The sequence below is a fragment of the Chroicocephalus ridibundus genome, chromosome 5 (genome assembly GCF_963924245.1).
Source record: "Chroicocephalus ridibundus chromosome 5, bChrRid1.1, whole genome shotgun sequence".
Classification (NCBI taxonomy): Eukaryota; Metazoa; Chordata; class Aves; order Charadriiformes; family Laridae; genus Chroicocephalus; species Chroicocephalus ridibundus.
In genome coordinates this window covers 31178073-31193109 of record NC_086288.1, presented here as the reverse complement: position 1 = coordinate 31193109, position 15037 = coordinate 31178073, and the positions used below count along the sequence as shown (strand labels likewise).

Below are 15037 nucleotides of genomic sequence, written 5' to 3'. Positions count from 1 at the left end.
TGTATTTCACAAAGCTGTTGAGTTTATTTCCTGTTTTTGTGATCCTCTTAGTTTGCAAATGACATTCATTAGCAATTACTCCTCTACTTTGAAGATTTTTAATGAAAATATTTGTTTTCAGCTTCCCAAAGGCAAATATCCATTATACAAATACTGTTACACTGCATAAAAAATTTGTTACAATAACTTTCTCATTCTTGAACAGTCTCTGGAAATGAGAAATGAAAAATTTTCTTGCTTGCAATGTAATTAGTGGCTACTTACATTCTATGTGAATTGTGATTAAGTGCAGTTTTCATCGTGCGTGTTTTTAAATAGCTAAAAGAGTTCTGCTAACTCTTAAAATATAAAATCAGCTGTAAACTGCTCTGAAGAGGCAATATAAAATATTGTGCATGTTGGTTAATGAATGAAGAAACTTACAGCTCTTAAAATACTTAATGTTTTGGGGGAGCAGTGGCCCATAGAAGAAAATTGTGTATAATTAAGTCACTTTTAGATTGATGATTTTTATTAAGATCTACAATTATAATCTGACTGTATGAGTATTTGCCTACTCTCCAAAAGAAAAAAGGATTGAAAAAGTCTGGTAGTGTACCAAATTTACAGTAAGGGTTCTGTTTTAACCAGTATCATGCCAACACTTAATTATTTTTACATGGAAATTGTGAAGGGATTTAGTTGTCTATATTGACTTTCAGCAGAAATTACTCAAGCGTCCAGTTCTTAAAAAACAGCTTGAAAATATAAATCCACAACATTCTCCTGGGTTGATCACCCCGGCACTGGTGATGACAGAGTGGTGGGTGCTGCCCTCCTGCACCAGGCTGCAGAGATGTGGCTCCACATCTCCCTTTCACAAATGCTCTTGTTCTAGCAAGAAATGCATTTCATTTTTTCTTCCCTCATTTCTGAACAGTGATTCCCTGGAGGCTACCCAGCCCGCCGCTTTTACGGCCGCCGCAGCGAGGAGCATGCCCGCCCGCCAAGAAAACGCTGACGTGAGACCCGCTCCCACCAGTGCCACATCTGCTGCAGCCCTCAAGCCGACGGGACCCCCGGGGGCTGCCAAGTACTCAGGCTGGCAGCCCGCAAACCAAGCAGGTAACTAGCAGTGAGGCTTTTCTTTTCTTGGTGGCTGAAAGACCTTTGGATAGCTCAGGGAAAATATACTTCACCGTGGGTGTTAGAACAGCAGCTTTCAAATGGCTATTTGTGTGGTTTGAGTACAGGCCAGTTTGTTTAGAAAAGAGAAGAAAAACAGATTGAGCAGTCCTAGTAAACCAGTAGCCCTTTGTAAGTAGCCTCATAGATGTAATGGTTTCACAAACAAGCAAAATCAGAGGCCTCTGACCTCTATTAAAAGCATAGATACCAATCATACCATTTGCTCCATGAACACTCCTATGTTATAACCATATGTGTATTAAGATGTGCAATATGTGTAACTGTGTACCTATATTTTTGTAATATTACATACTGTAATCTGGGGTAATCTGTTAATGTAATGTGTTTCTCAAAATGAATCAATCTTTAGGGCTGAACTAAACTTGAGTAGTAATTTCAAAGGATCTGAGAAATCTGTATTACTAATTAAGCTTTAGCTGCAGATTTTTCTTGTAAGAATGAAATGAATATTCTTGATTCACTTTCTTACAGAATCTGAGATACTAAATAGCATTTTTTTATTTTTTATTTTAGTTTTACTTTTAAGGGGTTTCCCCCCTTTAAAAGTATATCCAATCCAGAAGAGGAACTGCCCTTATGCCCTGGCATAAAAATAAATATAAACCACATAGTGCTAACGCTGTGTGGTTTATAATGGTTTTGGCACATCTGGCTAAATTACTGTTGTGCCTGGTAACAAATATATTTTGTTTTGGACATGCAGTTCTGCTAGCAAGCCTCAAGGTGGCAATACACTGTCATTTCTACATTTCCCTGCCAAATATAGAGTACATTCTTAAGGACAAGGTAAAGGCTTACTTAAATTTAGACCAGTTTAATTGTAGCATTGTGGGAGCTATCATTAGAGGAAAAGACACCCAACTCTTTTTTTTTTTTTAAAATCTACATATTTGGTAGCATGTGTACTTAAGGCAAATGTTTGTGAGAATATGATAATCCTACATTTTGTAAGCAACCGATTGTGTTCCATCTTTGATGTAACTCTCTTTCTGTCTCACCAAGTGATAAGTTTGTTTCACTTGCAAAGAAACCACCTGTAAGCTTGGGGTTTCGGTAGTACCACACCCATTTTCCATATGTTGCTGGGTGTTTCCCTGCTAAATCCTACCAGCATGCTTTAGTGTCAATCCAAGTCTAATGTTTCAAATAGACTTTTTTTTTTTAAATTTTAATGACAGACACATGAAGGAGAAAGATTTAGAAGGATGAATTACGTTACACTTGATTCCATACTTCTCTGAAAATCAAGAGCACATTATGTTCTTGCATAATGTGAAAAATCTCTCTTTTCACATTAGAGGTACCAAGTTAGGTAGGTAAGAGGAAAGCCAGCCAGAGAATTTTTGGATGTTAAGTTCCAGCATACTTTACAAAAAGCTTATGAAATTCATACTGATAGAGAAGCTGGCGGAAGGCAATGGTCATGAGGATGTCAGCTCTGTGCTGCCTTGCTGTAGGGCCCTGAGATGTACTGCTAAACTTCCAAAGAAGCAGAGTCATTACCTCCTCCAAAAATATTGGGGGAGCCAGAAATAAAACTGTAGGAGAAAGAGACATTGAAAACCCAAAGTTTCCTAAAATGGGAACATGCAGGGAGGAAAAGGCAGCAGTGTGAATGGCAGCTGCCCTGGAATTAACAGGGGCAGGAGCAGGTACGATGTCGCAGCCACCAGAGGAGCTCCAGCTAGCGTTTGCATCTTGGGGACACATGGAGTCACGCGCTGCCATGGGAAGCCAGTCTGTGCTTGTCCCTGGCTTGTAGAGCTGCTCACTGGAACAGTGAGGAAAAATGAACCATTTGGAGATGTCAAAATGCTCTTGGATTTTGTTCATCTTCTAAATTACCTGACTTAATCAGTCTGAAGGCAACTTCATCTTACAGCAGTCTGCAAATGAGAGAAGTGACAGGCCTAGCACGCCTGCTAGCCCAATTTCTGAGTTGAAAGGAAGCGTTTCATGATTCGTTTGGAATTGCAACAGCTGCCAAGGTGCCAGAGGCTTGTCCAGAGGTTACCTGACAGGTTTCACTGCTGGTCTGCCCCTTAAACCTGCCCTAGGCTCACCTCTGGTTTTGTGTGCTATGCATTACCCAGCTCGTTCAAGAAGTCAGTAATGCAAAACTAGTAGATGGCAGAGACCTAAGCATGGTTACAGCAGAGATGGGATCACCAACTTTTTCTCAGGCCTATATTTTACCAAAAAAAAAAAAATAAAATACACCCAAGGTCTTGCTCTACCTGAGCTTGCTCAATGAGGCTGAAACCAGCAGTCTGACAGGTAAAACTCAATAGCTGAGATAAAATTGATAAAACTTGATAAAATCAGTCAGATGTTGAAGAAAAAGAAAGACTATAACCATTTCAGGGCATGTCTGGACTTCAGTCATCAATTCTGCTGTTTGTTTGCAGTCTGTGAGCATAAAGTTTTCTTTAAAGTAAAATTGCCAGTGCTTCACAGGCCAAACAAAATTTGGCTTAGTAGGTCATAGGCCTGACAAAATTTTAAACAAACAAAAAAACCCTTCCCTTTCAGTTTGATTGATTTCATAGTTGAAGTCTACCTTAGGAAATAATTAGAAGGAAGACATAATCTTATGTAAATGTGTATATCAGTATGCTATTAGTAGCAGAAACTTAGTAACTTAATAGCTACCGTTTTGTAGCTCTAATAGCACTCACTCTTCTAATGAATATTGTATATAACACCAAGTTGTTTCCGTAGGAAAGCTGACATGTCACAGGATTGTGTTTGTGTCTGGGGAAGGTGTAATCTGCTGTTTGATGGTGTGGCATGAATATTACCAGTGATTTTATTTATTAAGATGTCTGGCTACACAGATGTCATTTGGTCAGACAGCGTCTTTTATTTTATTAGCTGGAATCTTCCTTTCTTGGATAGGCCACCAGAGAATACCCTTATATTTTTTTCTTAAAAGTAGCATGGTTTCTTTTTTTGATTTCTGTTCAGGGGTTTGGGGTTTTTTGTTGGTGGTTTGGTTTTGGTTTGGTTTTTTTTTCTTTTTTTTTTTTTTTTTCTTTTGAGATTGTGCAGAGATGCCTAAAGGTGTCAGGGTTGTTTTTTGTTAGAGCTGAGGTATGATCTCCTTTGATCTCCGTTTCATGACGTGGCAAGAAAAAGGTGTGGGGGAAAAAGACGGTCTAAAATGAATTGGTGAGATAGTGAACCTGGAGATGCTTCAGGCACTGGGTTTCTCTGTACGGAAGTCAATCACGATCCAAGTGATCTCTTAGTGATCGCACCCTTGGAGCTGAACTATCCTCATCTGCTGTTGCAAGGGCACTCATGGGGTACCCACAAACACTACTTCGCTAGCTACCAACTGTGACGGTAACAGAGGTTTTATCCCTCTCTGGAATAAAATCCTGATATTACAGGATTTCTCCATGGTTCGGTAGAGGAAATGAGGAATAGCTGCCTCACACTTTCTTTTAAGGCGTGGGTAAGAAGCTGGATAAGGAGGATAATAGCCTGTCTTGTCAAACGAATGGAAAAAGTCTGATCTTTGGTGCATTGGGTGCACCCAATTGATGATGGGGGGCAGGTAGGGCAACACACTGTGCAGTGATGGCATCTGACTGGACAAAGGTTTCCAAATAATGCATTTGCTATCAGCCTCTCTTGTCTGCATTGTTTATTTTTTCAGATGTTGAAATAAGTCAAATTGTGGCTGCTAGTGTGTGTTAAGTGTGCAGGCTAGAATTTGTAATAATTCTCGCTTCGTTTTTGTTGAGCTAAGATGTTCTTTTCACCCACCAGAGGGAGAAACTTTTTACAAGATTATATTCAATTTAAAAAAATAATTGCCCATGACATCCCAGCTACATCACAGTGAGTTATTTGATAGCTCATTATCACCCTACGCTTCCGTAGCATTGCTCACCCCCAAGGAACCCCAAAGCATTTTCCAGTCTCTGTACCGTATGCAAGCACACGATGCACGCACAGGAATGGCTTTCACCCACCCATGCCATGCAGTCACTTTTTGGGTGAAACGTAACAGCTGCTTGTCAGCACACTGTAACAGTCCATGGCATCTTGAACGGAAGTGAATAGCACCATGGCAAATTGAAACTGCTGGGACAATTTAAGAAAGTATAATTACCCAATAAATGCAGTTACACAAACTGGAGTTTGTCCAGAAGACGAACTGTTCTTGCGGAAAGCGCAGCAGGATCTGCGATGGTCAGAAGCGGTCAGGACTTCCAATGTTACATTTCTCATGTGAAATTGCTTCCTCTTCCCTGGCATCCTCAAAACACTGTTGCGGGAGGGGGAGCTGCTGGTGCAGGGGAGACCAGAGAGGCTGGGTGCCAGGCACAGCACTGCCAGCACCGTGTCCCGCTTTCCCTTGCGGGAGCTGGGCAAGCAGCATTCTGCCTCACTCACGGTGGTCCGGTGGGATCGTGGGGGTCCCGTGGTGAGCTGGTACAGCTGGTGGCCAGAAAAGCTGGTTTGCTGCTTGGAGAGGAGGGTGTTTCATTGCAATTAATGACCTTTGTTCCTCCTAGGCTTGGCAGCTGAGTTACAGGGATGGGATGGGGAGGGTTTGCGATAGAAGTGTCCAAAGCTTGCAGTTTTAAGTGACCCGTTACCCGCATGTGCCAATGTCCTTATTCCCAGGCTTTCTTTCAGCCTGATACCACTGGGATATATAATCCCTTTCCAGTAGAGCTCCTCGGGAATGTCAGCATCTTCTGCAATACCCACAACTGTCAGTTGCCTAATCCCGAGCCAGCACATGTGTTAAGCACATGCTCCCTTCAGCAGAGGGAACACACTTGGAAGTTGACTGTAAGCATAGAAAAATTGCTCCCTAGGCAACTTTGTTTGAAAAATTCTGCTATTTCCTTGCAGTTGTTTTCATGTCTTTGGTAGACTTGCATTTACATCTCAGGAGTTATCCTTAGCATGCTGTCTTGCTGCATTTTCTTTTTCTATTTCGCATTCCCTTGATAATATTGGAACTTTAAAAGCAGAAGAAAATACAAGCCTGCTCCTAGGTGTGAGCTGACATCCTGTCCTGCATGTGCTTTGTCTCCTTCCTTGTGACTTATTCTGTAGAGGTTTACTAAGGAAAATGGGGTAAAAATGCAGACCATGTCAGACTGGGGAGTTTGGCCATGAGGCCAAACCGTATGAAGCTGGAGAGAGGGAAGGAGGGAAGCACCAAGATCTATTGTGCTATCACAAATGCTTGTCCTGACAGTAAGGCCTTGCTTGAGATCCATAAAGGGATGGACTGTGACGCTTTCTATCCTTGTCACCTTTGATTTTCTGTGTTTCGTTTGCAATTAGCCCAGCCCCTATCTCAGTTCTGTTGACCTTACAGGCCACACTTAGTGGGCAAGTTAAGTTGATGGCCCATCAGCTTTAGGAATATTTTTGCATGGAAAAGGCAACTGAACTATTGTGTCAGTATCACCTAGTTCATAAACTTCTGCAATTTTGTTTTTAGGGCCCTCTCATCCCAATTTGTTTCCTTTGTAGAACGGGAAATTAAAGGAAGGGCTAATTATTGTAAGGGTTCAAGGAGCTACATGCCTATTGAGGACCATGGCCCGAACTTGGGGAAGAAACTGGAGTAACACTACAAGTTGTTAAGGCAAATCTTCTTGTTGTTGGGAAGGCAAATCCTTTTATTGTTGGTAAGGCCTCTGCTAGAAGCAGTCCCAAAATATAAACAGTTCCAGTATTTTTCACTGAAAAAGATAGATAAAGATTGCTCCTCCACGATGCAGTCACCATTCATAAAAACAGAAATCCTTGTCCATAAAAGTGGTATGATTGACAGGTCAAAACACAAAAGCTTCCTGATCCTGGTGTATGGACTGTTATTAATTTTTCATCTAATCTGAATAATTATATTGTCATGTGACAGCAAACCACAAGAATTTATTCTTACAAGTTAAGTAATGCAAAGTCACTTAGCCAAGCAAAACCCATTGTGAAACCAGAGTAATTTATAAATGTCAACCTTAATTTGATGGTAGTATGAAATTGTAACTCCTGCAGACGTGGTGAAAAAATGAATATGTTTATAAAACTTGAATGTTTATATTTAAGAAGGGGCAGCTCATAGTAATGATGCAGAAATGTACCACCTGCTTGTTGGAGGCAGAATGGCTTGGTGTACCTTGCTACAGGATCTGCTGAACAGAAACTCAGCTTTCTGTTACAAATATGACTTTTGATAATTTTCCTGTGATTTGATGTTGCTAAATTCATGTGCTATTGCAGCAAGCTGTGCACTTAAACTATTTGCATACAGAAATCAGATAGATGCATATTCCTTTGTTTACTCATTTAAACAGAGGTGAAGAAGTTATTTGTCTCTTTGGTTATTTCGCACCCATCGAGTGGGAACATTCACCGGCTTTCAAAATTAGATGCTTGTCACTTTTGGTTTGGTAAAAAGCAACTAGCCTGTTGTCACGGACTGATTTGCCAGATCCATTCCCCTACATTCACTAGCACCAGCTCAGAGCAGTGATGTGTTCTGTTCAGATGTACAGGTATAGGACACCCAAGAATTATGCCTAATATTTGTTCAACAAATGAAAAGTCAGTATTCCTCTGGTAAATGCATTCTTATCACTATTCAATGTTAAACATCAGCTCCATGAAACTGGCAGATAATCTGCGTGTGAGCAAGACTGAACAGTCGTGGTCTCCACAGGCATAGTCAAACTGTCGAGGTCAGAACAGAAGCTAAAAGCAAGGGACACAAAATGTTACCTGCAGAAAGCCACCAAAAGGGTTTCTAAACTGTCACTCCAGAGAAACAAAACACTCGTACAGGTCTTCGTTTTCTCCTTCTCCTTGAGGCACGTTTTCGGTAAAAACGATGCCAGTTGTGCCAAATTTGTGACGGTCCGTGATGTAACAAATCACAAGGAGACAGGCTGAGCGAGCCAAAACCACCATACTCATTTTAATTAAGATGCTTTACAGCTAATTTATCCGGAGCCTTTCCAGTTGAAAGGCTGGTTGCTAGCGCAGGAACTAGCCCCTCACGTTGCAAGGGTTGTTGAAATTGGGCCAGGGTGGCACCTGTTGCGATTTTCCACGGGCGCATACCAGCCTTCGCCAGCATTTAAAGACATGATAATGGTTTAATCCTTCCTGTTCTGCCTTTAATCAGCACCGGGGGTTTAGCTCTGACTGCTCTTCTAAGATTCCATAGGAAACAAAAGGAGAACTGCTGAACACAGGGGTTTGGGTTGGTTTTTTTGTGGTTTTTGGGTTTTTTCCTCCCTGCTTGCTTGTCCTGTAGCTTCCTCCATTGAACTTGTGCGATTTCACGCAGGCCTGGGAGTGGATGGGGTGTTATATATGGCTAATGTAACGAGCTGACAGCCGAGATTTTCAGACACGTTGCTTCATCCGGCCATCTGTTTGGTTTGGAGGGAAGGAACAGGAAGATTTCTTACTGTACAGATATATTAAGAAAAGTCAGAAAATTGGACGTATGAAGCTTTATATTTTCCATTTATAATACAGTAGTTTGATAGCAGCGTATAAATCACTGAGTTAGAACACTTTAAAATGAAGTTCTGGCACTCCCACCGCTTAAAGTAGCATTGTTATTTATAGATATTACATGAAGTCTGATGTTATGTTTAAGTGAGCGTTAAACAGTTCAGGTTGTTGTATTGTTGCTACGCACCAGAGAGCCTCTGTCAAAGTGACTTTGGCACTGCAGCGTATACGCCTTTCTCCCTTTGTCTTCCAAAGCTTTCTCCAGTGTTTGCAGTTATCCATGTGCTCAGCGATGGAACAGCCTATTGTTAGTCTAACGAGGGCAAAGTCACACTGGGATTTTTGAAAAAGAAAAAAAGGCAGTTCTTTACCTTGCCTAAAACTTTGTTAAATATTAAACTAGCCATACCAAGGAGTTTAGGGAAAGTAAACATTGAGGCTTTGCTAAACTTAAACCTAATACAGTAGAAAGTTAATAGTTGGGTACAGAGTGTTTTCTATTTTAGAAAAGCCAGCTATGATAATACACAAGTGCAAATCAACAGTGCTTTAGAAGGTTTCATTAAAGAGGGAGAAGGTGAAACGAAGCCTGCAAAACTCCGAAATTTGGCCACAGAGATCTTTTCATGACTTGCAGAGAACCCGAACCTCTCTGGCAGTCATGGTAGAATAGCTATGGATAGGGAGTATAATTCTTATAAATTATTTTTTCTATTAATTTATTGTATTTACTTATTATAATCCATAATTCTTCAGAGCGTCCACAAAAGTTGCTGTGCTCTGTCCCATTTCATGTAACAAAGGTGGCGCCCAGAAAAGATGTGGTGAGATTGTGTCATGAGGCAGCTGGATTGGTTTCTTTTCCCATCCCCACACGGTCATCGTTTGCAATTAAAAATGTGCGTGCATCTTGTGTATCAGGGCATGTCCCCAGCACTCTTTCAGAACAGAGCTGCTGATGGGATCCGGAATCATATATGTAAAACATAAAAAGCAAAGTATAAAGCAGAAACCAGAGGAGAGCTCAGACTGATTGCCAAGAGTTGAGGGGTCTTTGCTTAGATTGAGTGTAATAATTTGTACCTACATTGTTTTTAGTGGTGTACCCTGGTAAAAGCTTCTCATTGCAAGAAAAAACACCTGCACAAGTTTTTGGAGCCTGATGTTTTTTCTTTAAATCATGTGGTTGTGTTACAATCTGAAAGGTTTCCAAGGCAATAGGGAAGAGAAAGTGCAGGAGGAGAATGCGGGAACTCTGAGAGTGTCCTTTTCCTCTCTGCTTGCAGAAAAAACATCTTGTCCAGTACAGGGGTGTTAAACTTGCTGTTTAGGTAGAAGGGATAATTGTGAAACATAAAAGGTTCATTCTAAACAAGAAAACATACCTAATATTTGAATTCTGTAGCTACAAGTGGTGGACTACTGTTGGAAAAAAATACTGAAAATTCATATAGATTTTAGGTAGGGAACTAACAGTCTTGTTTGTTTTGGTTTGGTTTGGGTTTTTTTTGCACTGGAAGTAATGAACACTCCAAAATTATTGGAGTGTTAAAGGCATGATTGTGGCCTACGGAAAGACAAAAGTGGGCAATAAAAGCTGTCCTCTGGCTGGTGTTCAGATGAGAATGAGGAAGATAAGAATAAGGCAAATGAAGCAGTGAGAGAGGGGGAATGATCTATGGTGAAAAAAGATCTAGCAGAACAACTGTAGAAAGTTTGCAAAGAAACCAGTATAATAAATGTGGTGAAATAGCTATTACTGTACTTTACTGGTGTATTTTGTTTAATAGGGCTATAGATCTAAAGGCAATAGAAGCAGACTGACTTCTTTAGGATGAAAAATCTGAACTGAAATAAACTTGAGCCCACTTCAGAACAGGAATAGAGGGGAATAATACTGTGCAAGACCAACAAGGTCTTAAAGTCAATACCAGCCAAGAGAAAAATACCCCTTCAGAGAATGCTGTGGGGGCAAATTGTGAGCGTGGACAGGGAGCTTCCTGGCTTTACACCGATCTCGAGAGATGGAAGAAGAGAGCATTTAATAAAATGCTTTAAGGTCTTGCTTTTCAAGGATTTTTGAGCAGAAGGCAACCTCTTCTGTCTTAGTTCTCAGCTGCCGATGGCATCTGCGGTCATCAATTAGATATTGTTCCCGTCATAGTAGACCAAATAGTGACATAAATTTACAAATGACAGTTGAAAAGCCTTTTAGAACTTAGTTTTTGTCCAGTATCCAAAAATATTCTGGCAAATATAGAAGTATCTGAAGGCTTAGGACTTATTTGTTAGGGCTTACTCTGTTTGCATTGTGGCTGTGATCCCATGGGAGTCCTGCCTCTGCTGGAGGTCTGGGCGTTGAACTTGACTTCACCGCTTCCAATGAAGTAGTCCATCTGTCTTTGCTGGTCCTCAGCGCTAAATGCTCAGCTTGTTTTTGCTTAGGCCACAGCTCTTGTTTTAACAGAGTACAAATTTTTGTGGTTTATAGTATGTTTCGCTTAAAAGAGGATCATTAAATAGACCAAAGTTATTTTCCAAACTGATGGGCTATCTCCTTCTCTCCTTTTTTAGTGCTTTGAATAACTCAGAAATGACTGATTTGTCTAACAACTCTGAGAGAAAGTTTATATAGACAAATCCTCCTCCTGGCCAGTAGTAACTTTAAAGTTGAGTAGTGTTCAGAAAAGCATCATTCATAAAAACAGCATGAATGAAAGCTGTAATGAGACCAAAGAAAAGGGAATAATTGTGGTGTTTGTACTTTTTTTTTTCCCCTTTAAGCAAGCAGAAGGACTTTTTTTAACTACACAGTGCAAACAAGAGCTAGCTGGTGTGTGTGAATGGGCTTTGGGATTTAGCAGATAAACAGAAATTAGCAATATACTAGAAGCTGCGCTGCAGTTTGATTTATGGCAAAAGCAGTCTTCAAACAGATTTGGTTTTAGTGTGTATTTTTGTATTCTCATGAAATGGGACCTGAAAATTAGAAGGCCATGTGTGATGACAGAGGAGGAAAGTGCTATTAATCAAAACCACTTTTGTTCATGTCTTCAAAGGCTTTGTGCCACCTTTTCCATTTTTATCTGTTCCTACGTTTTCAGTTTAGCAGGCATTTATAATCTAAAATGAACTACAGTAGCACAGTGACTTGTTCAAGATCAAGTGCTTTTATTCCTAAATATTTTCTACTCAGCAGTGCTGAATGTTTCTAGAATCAAGATGTTATTTTTAAAGATACTGCAAATTAATTAATTATACATTAAATATAAACAATAGTCTTATATGTAAAACCAAAACACAACAAAACCCACTGAAGAACTGGTGTAATTTTTGCTAATTCAGATACTGAAAAGGATCAAAAAATATGTCAGTCTTGAAATGACCTGATTCGAGAAAATTTGATGAACGAGCCAGTTAGACAAAAAAAGGTGTATGATTATATTGCTTCTTCATACAGAGAAAGAGTAAGCAAAAGTAGGTATTGAGCCCATATCGATGGATTAATACCAAGCATAATTATAGTACAAAAATATTGGTGTTAAAAAGGATTTCTCTTCCAGCTGCATTGCCTTAGCTAACAAATATGTGTGACTAGGCAGGGGGGAGAGGGGGGAAGATGTTAATTGAAGTTCACTGGATCGGTTTGATTAAATTGTGTGGTGTGTGGCTATCTGACTTCTGTTAATAGTAGGGGATTGCCATTTCTGTTGACTTTTATGTGCATTTAGTGTCACTTAAATTTATCTTCTCTGTAAATTAGTGTGCCACTTCCATTTGAGCAGGGAATGGAATATTTTACCTGAAACCTATTTGCAACTTTTCTGTAGGGAGGAGGCTGATCAGCATTACATTAAGGGAGATAGCGATAACATTTTTTTTCATCCTTTCCTTGGAAGATGATATGAAAGGTGGGAGAGGAAGATTAGCACAAAGATTAACATGGTGGAGTTATCTCCACCAACTAGTTTTTTTGCAAAGCCGTGTACCGATGCCGTGAGCTTGTGTTGGAGAGCTGCATCATTGCAACAGAAGCATCATCCTGCGCTGTCTGATGTCTCTGTCATTGCTTGATTGTTTCCCTCTGAGCTTCTACTCGGATCTTAATTTTGTATTTTGATTTACAAGGTTTAGTAAGGCTGCACTAAAGCCAGGACACCAAGTAAACGCTCACAGTTTCTCTTGCCTGTGGTTACAAACTGAAGTCTATGGAAATGTGGTGGTTTTTTAGTGTACTTGAAAAAGAAAAAGAATTCTCCACTTGACAGGAATAACTGCTCCCATAAACTCGTGTTGCTGTAGCTTGTACGTTACCAAGGTACATATATCAATAGAGGAGAAAAAAGCAAAGGACTGTTTGTTTCTTTATTACCCTTGGCAACAGTATCATCTGTGCCTTTCATTTTTGTAAATGCATTTTTCGTACTCCGTAAATGCTTATGTCTATTCTACGACTCTAAAAACCTGAGCCCAGATGGAAGTTTGTGAATGTATACATTTATGAAAACGTCAGGGGTTTTTTTGTGTCTTAACTTTTATAAAGAGGATGTGAATGTGGCCTTTGGAGTGCTTCAGATTGGCAGTATCTAGTGATCTAGACTAGTGTTTATATTAAATTTAAAAATATGTTTTCCTTATACAGTACTGTATTTTTAAGTTCCTGGACATGTTGTATTGAATGTGTACTCTTGTTTAATCTGTTAGTAATGACATATGATCTATTGCAGTCACTGTAAAATGTTTTGGGTAGGCATGTCATGTTCTCCTGTCTCTGTTCATACACTGATATTCTTGGCTTCAGCTTTTGTATCTAAAGCAAAATAATGCCTTCACAGGTTGTATATTCTTTTGCCTAACTTCTTTAGTGTGTTGAAATTTGTCCACTACTTCTACAAGTTTGCCAAAACCATTCTGTGTTATTTCACAGACATTTCATAAAGTAGGTGGACTTACTTGGTGGGGGAGGAGGGGAAAAGAAGTGCTTTTTAATTTGTTCCTTTAAGTAGGCAGGTATACACTAGACAAAGATGATAGAAAAATGTTGCTGGTTGCTTGTATTTCAAGATAATTTACTTGCTACTGAAGGATGTTCTTCTAATGTGATTTTGTAAATGCTTCTTGGCACTCTTTCCCCAGCTCCTGCCAGTGGATGGACATCAAACAGTGTTAAACCACCTGGAACAACTGCCCCGAGTGAAAAATTTGCAACACCACCTCAGTTAAATGAGCAAGACACATTGGTTCAGAGGGCAGAGCATATTCCCGCGGGAAAGCGTACTCCTATGTGTGCGCACTGTAATCAAGTCATTAGGTTTGTATCAGTTTGCTGGGTATACTCTTCACTGGGTAAAAAACTGGCTGGGGGGCTGGTCCCAAAGAGTTGTGGTGAATGGAGTCGAATCCAGTTGGCAACCGGTCACAAGTAGCGTTCTCCAGGGATTGGTATTCTGTTTAATTCTGATATCTATATCAATGATCTGGATGAGGGGATTAATCAGTAAGTTTGCAGATGACACCAAGTTGGGTGGGAGTGTTGATCTGCCTGAGGGTAGAAAGGCCTTACAGAGGGATCTGGACATGGGTCCAGATGGGCCAAGGCGAATGGTATGATGTTCAACAAGGCCAAGTGCTGGGTCCTGCACTTGGGTCACAACACCCCCATGCAATGCTACAGGCTTGGGGAAGAGTGGCTGGAAAGCTGCCTGGTGGAAAAGGATCTGGAGATTAACAGCTGGCTGAATATGATCTGGCGGTGTGTCCAGGTGGCCAAGAAGGCCAACAGCATCCTGTCTTGTATCAGAAATAGTGTGGCCAGCAGGACTAGGGGAGTGATCATCCCCCTGATCTCAGCTCTGGGGAGGCCCCACCTTGAATACTGTGTTCACTTTTGGGACCCTCACTACAAGAAAGACATTGAGGTGCTGGAGCATGTCCAAAGAAGATCAGTGAAGCTGATGAAGGGTCTAGAGCACAAGTCTTATGAGGGGCGGCTGAGGGAGCTGGGGTTGTTTGGCCTGGAGAAAAGGAGGCTGAGGGGAGACCTTATCGCTCTCTATAACCACCTGAAAGGAGGTTGTAGCAAGGTGGGGGTCGATCACTTCTCCCAAGTAACAAGTGGTAGAACAAGAGGGGAATGGCCTCAATCTGGGCAACGGGAGGTTTAGATTGGGTATTAGGAAAAAACTCTTCACTGAAAGGGTTATAAAGCATTGGAACAGGCTGCCCGTGGAGACTTTTAAAAGACATGTAGACGTGGTGCTTATGGACATGGTTTAGTGGTGGACTTGGCAGTGCTAGGTTAATGGTTGGACTTGATGATCTCAAAGGTCTTTTCTAACCTAAACAGTTC

At 40.6% G+C, this 15037-nt stretch overlaps 1 protein-coding gene across 12 annotated transcripts in view; it reads left to right on the top strand.

Annotated features, from left to right (window-relative positions):
* The window catches only part of PDLIM5 (PDZ and LIM domain 5), a 129267-nt gene that overhangs the window by 100942 nt on the left and 13288 nt on the right, over positions 1-15037 (top strand). For all 12 annotated transcript variants that reach the window (XM_063337366.1, XM_063337373.1, XM_063337372.1 and 9 more), the window contains 2 exons: positions 920-1104; positions 13825-13999. In XM_063337366.1, coding sequence (XP_063193436.1) covers positions 920-1104; positions 13825-13999 — 360 coding nt within the window. The remainder of the gene's footprint in view (positions 1-919; positions 1105-13824; positions 14000-15037) is intronic.